The 7,214-nt window shown below is 38.4% G+C and overlaps 3 protein-coding genes and 1 long non-coding RNA gene across 4 annotated transcripts; 2 read left to right on the top strand and 2 right to left on the bottom strand.

The window, feature by feature from the left end:
• Positions 1–128: 128 nt before the first annotated feature.
• On the bottom strand, positions 129–3,209 carry LOC108608538 (glycerol-3-phosphate dehydrogenase [NAD(+)], cytoplasmic). The gene is made up of 6 exons (XM_033294835.1): positions 3,097–3,209; positions 2,838–3,015; positions 870–1,076; positions 435–807; positions 228–381; positions 129–162 (listed from the first exon to the last, which is right to left on the bottom strand). Exons 1-6 carry the CDS (start codon positions 3,138–3,140, stop codon positions 129–131), a joined length of 990 nt encoding a protein of 329 aa, XP_033150726.1. The 5' UTR covers positions 3,141–3,209.
• A 311-nt stretch (positions 3,210–3,520) lies between these two features.
• On the top strand, positions 3,521–4,071 carry LOC108601400. Its single transcript, XR_001915217.1, has 3 exons — positions 3,521–3,689; positions 3,764–3,928; positions 3,980–4,071. It is a non-coding gene; the product is annotated as an uncharacterized LOC108601400 (long non-coding RNA).
• On the bottom strand, positions 3,945–4,858 carry LOC108601389 (C-type lectin 37Db-like). The gene is made up of 2 exons (XM_017989292.2): positions 4,418–4,858; positions 3,945–4,365 (listed from the first exon to the last, which is right to left on the bottom strand). The coding sequence occupies exons 1-2, from the start codon at positions 4,550–4,552 to the stop codon at positions 4,021–4,023; spliced, it is 480 nt and encodes a 159-aa protein (XP_017844781.2). The 5' UTR covers positions 4,553–4,858; the 3' UTR covers positions 3,945–4,020.
• A 1,088-nt stretch (positions 4,859–5,946) lies between these two features.
• Positions 5,947–6,588, top strand: LOC108601378 (C-type lectin 37Db). Its single transcript, XM_017989281.2, has 2 exons — positions 5,947–6,155; positions 6,208–6,588. The coding sequence occupies exons 1-2, from the start codon at positions 6,021–6,023 to the stop codon at positions 6,550–6,552; spliced, it is 480 nt and encodes a 159-aa protein (XP_017844770.2). The 5' UTR covers positions 5,947–6,020; the 3' UTR covers positions 6,553–6,588.
• The last annotated feature ends 626 nt before the right edge of the window (positions 6,589–7,214 follow it).

Genomic DNA, 7,214 nt, shown 5'->3' with positions numbered 1-7,214 from the left:
GGTGCAGTTGTGCAAACGAAAGCAAAAGCAAGACGAAGCCAATCAACAACTTACATTGGTATGTGCGGGGAATTATTGTCAGCTTAGTACACTCAAGATCATGTACGGGATGTAAGTATAGAGTCTGGCTATATTTTGTGTATGGCGGTGAACAATGGAAATCTGCAAAAGAAATTTGTAGTCGATTAGTATTTATGGCTGTTAAATTTAAATTAAATGAGCCATACTTATCCTCCAAGCCTTTGTTTTTCAACATGTAGTTAACCTCCTCGGCAGTGGGTGGACCTTGCAGCTTCTGGCCGTTGAGCATTTCCTTTTCCAGCTCCTCAATTGTTTTGCCCGAAGTGACAAAAGCCTCGGAGACGCGACGATTGCGACCGCCTAGCAATCAAATTTGACATTAGTACATTAAGTTATATGTTTGTCACAGCTACCATAGCATGTTGTGATGAGATCCGCCACACCACAGCTCTCGAAGAACGTGGACAGTTTGCTGCCGGGATAGAAGACATCGACAAAGCGTATCATCTCCATCAGGCCCAGACGAATGACTGCCGCCTTGGTGTTGTCGCCCAGCTTGAGGCCATCCACAAAGCCAGCACCGCAGGCCACAATGTTTTTAAGTGCACCGCAAACCTCAACAGCATCGGAGTCGTCAACGACAACGACACGGAAATGATTTGCCTGGAAGAGATCACGCAGCACCTTGCCATACTTCTTGTCCTTGCAGCCAATGGTGGTTTCGCAAAAGTTGCCCTCGGCCACCTCGTTGGCCAAGTTGGCGCCCATCAGCACGGCGCATGGTATCTGGTTAGAGAGTGAAAAGTTTAAATAAATTGGCTAACTGACAATTAGAGAGTGACTCTCACCTTCAAGTGGCGGGTAATAATGTGCGAAATTAGATCAATGCCGCCACCTTCAGCCTTGTCGAAGCCCTTGATCAGTGATATGGCAATGGCATTGGGCTTGATTTTGCCCAACAATTGTTTGCAGAAATTTGGTATAAACTGATGTGGCACAACAAAGATCAATATATCGGCGTTCTTGGCAGCCTCAACCAGATCGGGCACGGCAACCTAAAAGTTCAAAAGAATAACAAAGAAATTAAGTAAGTATATCATTTAACATACCAAATTGTGGTTATGATAAGCAACAAGTCTAGAGATAAGAGCGCCGAGACAAATACAGAAATAAAACACGCCAAGGTTGAATGAAGGAACTTTTTAGCATTCAGTACGCACGTGTATAAAGTTTTGGAGGCTTGTCGCATTTGTAACATCGACACCTACGATTATTTATTAACCTGTTTGCTCTAAACTTGTTTTGCCATTTTAAGCTTATATAATTTTCTAGCTTATGCATAGACTTTTGAGCTATCGAACCTTTGCATATATATTTTGCGCTTTCAACTGGTTTTTAACAAAATGTAACATAAATTGTCAACACAGCTGTTATGTGAGAAATTTAAATATGAAACATTTTCAAGCAAAAGTGAAATTTTTGCAACGCAAGCGCAAATACATTGAACTTGCTTAAACTGTATAAATATACAGCCTGGCAACAATTGATTAGTAATTTTAATTTTCTGCTCTCCCTTTTATTCTATGCCCATGGGACTTTAATAATAAGTGGAACACGAAAAGCAAATAAACAAGTGGGTAAACGCATGTTATCAGAGAAAACAAAACAATTTGAACTCGCAGCTACAGCCACAGCCGAATAAATAAAACATTTTTGAGTTTACTATCAGCAAACTCAATAAAAACAAAAGGATTGTAGAGATTGTTGGATTATAGGTTTGTTTGTTTCGCTTATGTTTTAATTGCTTGCATTTTTGACATTGATCTGCTGTATTTGTTTAAGCAGTTTCGCTAAATTGTTTTTTGTCTTTTAAATTGAACGCTTGCCAAGAGTAGATATACACTGCTACTTGTTGGCATTTGATTAGATATACATATATACTATGTATGTATACATAAATGCTAAAACAGTAAAAAACAATGCGTTGTTTTTATCAATTATATTCTAGGCAGTCGTGTTGTTGAAAAGCGACGCCGCCTGTGCCATTCCATAATTAAATTAATACTATGCATTTACCAATTTAATTATAGTGCACAGTTATTTGTTTTGCGCTGTCATAAATCCTATTAGTTTGCTTTTTATCATGTTGCTCAATAGAATATGTTTAACAACACGGCTTATCTATAATCAAGCAACACAAATATACGTGTACTCTGGAACAGTTGTAGCTACAAATGCGCTTATCGCCTGCCACTGGAAATTATTGTTAGCACACTTGACATATTGACGTAATCAGCAAACTGCATTAAATGTATATTTAAATTGTTATATATTGTTTAATATACAGCTGTCACAGGCTGCTAACCAAATGCAGTTTAAAGCGAAAGAGCGCAGTTTAATGGCAAAGAGCGCAGCTTTACTGCAAGCCGGCCTTGACCTACGTCAAAGACTCGGAGAGAGTAAGAGCGAGCGGCTCATTTGGCAGTCAGTGCAAGGTAAAGCATTTGTTATTGTGGCTGTGTGTTGGCCATGAAAAACTGCATAGCCAAAGAGAGAAAGAGAGAGCGAGCACAAGAGCGCGAGAGCATTTAACGCGCTGCTGCTGCTGCTGCTTGGGGTAGTGTGTGAAATTGTAAAAATAGCCCCCGTGTGTGCAGCCCGCTTCTTGCGCCTGATTAGATAATTTAGTGACGAAGCATCGTGCTGACGGTCAAGATCAAGGCAGACCGCTACCTTTATATAAGCAAACAGCTGCAAGCTGCTGCGACAAACACTTTACATTACATCACACATCTTTTGGTTTCCCTTGCACTTACCACATTGGGGGGCAGTTTGTGTCCTTTTAGGTATTTGACGTTCTCGTGCGTTTCATTGATGATTTCGGTCAATTTCTTGCCATCAATCATCTCCTCATAGACGAACATTGTAACGCGCTCCTCAAATTCGGGCAGAGCCGACGCATTTGCACCCACAATCTTAGCTATCGCCGAACCCCTATGTGCATTTACAATATGCAATTATGTAAGTGCATTATTATTATTATTCTATTGCCAACGCATTGTGTCGAACACTTACCAGTTTCCCGAACCGACAATGCATACGTTCACTTTCTCCGCCATGACTGTATAATATTATTAATTTATTTCTCGCGCGTTCTTACTCCCGCTACTCTTTCTTAATAAATGTTTTTTATTATTAAATTTTTTTGTATTTATACTTAGAGCCAGTGCTGCCAAATTTGCAATTTTTTCACTTTAACATAGCAGTAACATTTTCTGTTGTTCGCATATTATTGTGGATAATACTCGCGCATATGTTGTTGTCTGCATCTCGCTTGCATACTGTTGCGGCACTGCTCGCACAGTTTGCTATAAAGCTCAAGTTTTAAATTCACTGGACCGTTGTTAAACAGAATGTAAACATTGAAATTAAAAATAATAAAAATAAGTTTCTTTAATAATGAAATTAGCTTAGCGCTTGTAGCCCATATTGTTGAACATGTCTGGCATTAAGAAATTGAAGCCAGAAATCTGTACTAAGTCCAGTTTAATATGGAGCCAAAAAAGGAAAGGCCGCTGACTTCACGAGCAGACTGCAGTTGGGGGCGTACATTAAACTACATGGCTTGGGGAATTTGCTGTCTAAGCTTCGAAAGCAATGTTTTGATGGTAGGTACTTAAAACAATTTTATTATTATTTAAACCAAGATTTTTACCGGTGTACACGACTGTTGGCTTTGCAGGCGCTGCTACTTGACGTTGGTAACTTTGCTGCGGGTGCAAGCGCAATTGTAATAAGCCTATTCAACATAGCTACTACATTATAGAGCTCCTACTATCATTAGCTGTATGTATTAGTATATTCAGCACTACGTCAAGTGGAATTGGGAAAAGAGATTAAATTGAAGGTAAAAACACTTAAAATTTCAATGTTCATTAAACACTTTATTTCTGTACAGATTTACATTTGAATTTACCTAGAGCAACATCAAGGACTCAATTACCAACCGATGCAAACGTACATGAGCTTAAAATCACATTGGAAGTCGTGATAGCGCAGCTCGTTTGCGCCGTAAGTAGCCACGCAATCCTGATTGCCGGCACGATCGGGCTGTCCAATCTCCCAGTTGTCAAATGGCATCGGGTTGCCAGTGTGCTCCACGATGAATTCGCCATTCCTGCCAATATCATTGATTGCAGTCCACAGGGCGTTCTCATAACGGTCGAACTCGAGGCCCTGGCGCTTCAAGTAGGTCTTCATCTGATCAGCATCCATAAGGCTATCGAATACCAACAAATTGGCCTTCAGAGCGCGACATCTACGATTGGCGTCATACCAGGATTTCTAAGCAATAGCAATAAGCATTTGTATGCATATGAACAACTGTATTACATACCTTTTCCCGGGAGACTAAAATACACTTGTCGCCCAAGGCAGTGAAACCATGAGGGCAGTCAGTGAGTGCCTGGGCAGATGCCGCAAAGGCAAGCACTAGGCCGAAGAGGAAGATTAGACTTAGAGCAGGATTCATTGCTTAAGCTTTTCAGTTGATTGTTTGAATTAAACTGATTTCTGACTGAACCGAGCGCAGCTTTTATAGCTCAATCGCACCAACACTATCAAAGCATTAATAGAAAGGGGTGAATGTCTTTTCAATAAGCGAACTGATAAGGAGTCAGCTCAGGTGCAAGTTCAATAATGTCAGCTCGCCTGCACTATGTCGGATTATATTGTAGGTGTATTGAAATCGCACCTTAAGGCCCAGAGACAGAGATAAGCTGCTGTACTACTACGCTGATATTGTTTACAAGTCGTGTGCTTTTTTTATTCTAATAGTTCAGCTTGTAACAAACAAATTTGAAAATAAAAAAATGCATGAAAAACATATTATTTGTTAAACAAAACACTTTTTGTAATAAACAAAAACACAAATAAAAATTCATGATTCATATTTGTTAAACAAAACAAAACTTGTTTGTTTACTAATTAATATTGAATGTATGTGCTATTTGTAATAATAACAATAACCATTGAACTTAGCTAATATTGTATATAAAGCTTAGCTTATCCGTATATAAAGCTATTCAGTTATGAAAATGGATTAATTAACTAGAGTTAAAATGTACATTTACAAAATGAAAGTCAAAGTTTGTAACTTCGAGTTTTAATATAAGTGATTTATTAATTGATTCCAGATTTATAGATTTATTGGCTAGGGGTATGATTAAGTGTATTTGATTAGAAAAAATTTAAATTATTTGTTTATTCAAGCAAATGGGAGATAGTACGAAAATTACTAATCTAGGCTAAGAACTGGTTTGTTAACCTTATTTAATAAAATTAGAATTGTACAAAAGAACTTTATTTAACAATCCTTTATAAAAGGTGCATAAGGATTACTTAAGTTATTACCTACATACAAATCTCTCAAATTCTCTTTAAATTAAATTAAGCTTAATATCGAAACAAACGCAATAAAATGTATATAATAATAATATAATTACGTAAGCATTAGAAACAGGATAAAGAGTTGTAAAAAGTTCAAATTGATATATGGTATATGCGACTTTAGAAAATAGGTGACGCAAATGAGAGATTGAGTGGAAATTTCCATTAGACCACGACTACATTGTAACAGATTATAGTGCTTGGGCGGCGAGCTTATATCAGCGCTATGCCAGGTTGCTAGTTGCTAGCTGCTGGTCTTGTATGTAGATGCAATTTCCAATCTGTGCTTAATCTGTGAAATCTTACCATAGCTACAATGTAATCTGTCATAGTGCATGCGAGCCGAGCCGAGCCGAGCCGGCTTGCGTGAACTTGTACCTCAGCCAACTTCTTATCACTGTCAATTGCCATTTGATTGAATGCTTATTGAAAACACACTTACACCTTTCTAATGATGCTTTGATAGTGTGGGTGCGATTGAGCTATAAAAGCTGCGCTCGGTTCAGTCAGAAATCAGTTTAATTCAAACAATCAACTGAAAAGCTTAAGCAATGAATCCTGCTCTAAGTCTAATCTTCCTCTTCGGCCTAGTGCTTGCCTTTGCGGCATCTGCCCAGGCACTCACTGACTGCCCTCATGGTTTCACTGCCTTGGGCGACAAGTGTATTTTAGTCTCCCGGGAAAAGGTATGTAATACAGTTGTTCATATGCATACAAATGCTTATTGCTATTGCTTAGAAATCCTGGTATGACGCCAATCGTAGATGTCGCGCTCTGAAGGCCAATTTGTTGGTATTCGATAGCCTTATGGATGCTGATCAGATGAAGACCTACTTGAAGCGCCAGGGCCTCGAGTTCGACCGTTATGAGAACGCCCTGTGGACTGCAATCAATGATATTGGCAGGAATGGCGAATTCATCGTGGAGCACACTGGCAACCCGATGCCATTTGACAACTGGGAGATTGGACAGCCCGATCGTGCCGGCAATCAGGATTGCGTGGCTACTTACGGCGCAAACGAGCTGCGCTATCACGATTTCCAATGTGATTTTAAGCTCATGTACGTCTGCATCGGCGTGTAATTGAGTCCTTGATGCTGCTCTAGATGAATTCACAGTTAACGATGAATAAAAATAATAAATTTTCTTTTAAATGAGCATTTAAATTATGCAAGATTTCGTTTATTTATGTGGACGGGCTAACTTTAACTGAATAAGTATAATTGAAAGCTTAAGCTTTATAAGCAAATCCACTAGCAATTAATCTAATGAAATCGCTTCAATTGACAGCAAATGGAAGAAGCTATTGCAATGTTAAATTCTAAATCTTAAGTGCAAAATACAATTTGTTATTTATTATTCAGTTATTATTATAATCGACAGCTGCGAAACAAATGTTGGTCATGAGAATTGTATTAGTGCCGTATCCATTGAAATTGAGTGGCACGTAAAAATGTAATAGGTCATAATATATAAAGGATTGTTTTATTGGCGCTGTTACAATACGCAACCGTTTGAATATGAGTAATATATAAGTGAAATAAATAAGTGTAAAAATATATTTTACAGTTGCTCTGCATTTTGCTGATAGTCAGTTTAGCAAATAAAAACTTTCAAAATATGGCGGACTTGTACCAAAAATGGCTTGCTGAGCACTATAAAAGAATCCGGCAGCAAAGTTGAAGATGTCGTTGGACTTCTAATGACCGAACACCTAAATACACTGAAAAAGGCAAAGGAGTTAA

This window comes from Drosophila busckii, unplaced genomic scaffold (assembly GCF_011750605.1).
Source record: "Drosophila busckii strain San Diego stock center, stock number 13000-0081.31 unplaced genomic scaffold, ASM1175060v1 hic_scaffold_47, whole genome shotgun sequence".
In the NCBI taxonomy this organism is placed as follows: domain Eukaryota; kingdom Metazoa; phylum Arthropoda; class Insecta; order Diptera; family Drosophilidae; genus Drosophila; species Drosophila busckii.
This window is presented reverse-complemented; position numbering and strand designations above follow the sequence as displayed.

Coding starts and splice junctions, on each gene's coding strand:
- LOC108608538 (XM_033294835.1), bottom strand. CDS start 3,140: ATGGCGGAGAAAGTGAACGTATGCATTGTCGGTTCGGGAAACTG. Junction 1,077..2,837: donor ACAAACTGCCCCCCAATGTG/GTAAGTGCAAGG, acceptor TTGAACTTTTAG/GTTGCCGTGCCCGATCTGGT. Junction 808..869: donor TTATTACCCGCCACTTGAAG/GTGAGAGTCACT, acceptor CTCTCTAACCAG/ATACCATGCGCCGTGCTGAT.
- LOC108601389 (XM_017989292.2), bottom strand. CDS start 4,552: ATGAATCCTGCTCTAAGTCTAATCTTCCTCTTCGGCCTAGTGCTTGCC. Junction 4,366..4,417: donor TTTTAGTCTCCCGGGAAAAG/GTATGTAATACA, acceptor GCTATTGCTTAG/AAATCCTGGTATGACGCCAA.
- LOC108601378 (XM_017989281.2), top strand. CDS start 6,021: ATGAATCCTGCTCTAAGTCTAATCTTCCTCTTCGGCCTAGTGCTTGCC. Junction 6,156..6,207: donor TTTTAGTCTCCCGGGAAAAG/GTATGTAATACA, acceptor GCTATTGCTTAG/AAATCCTGGTATGACGCCAA.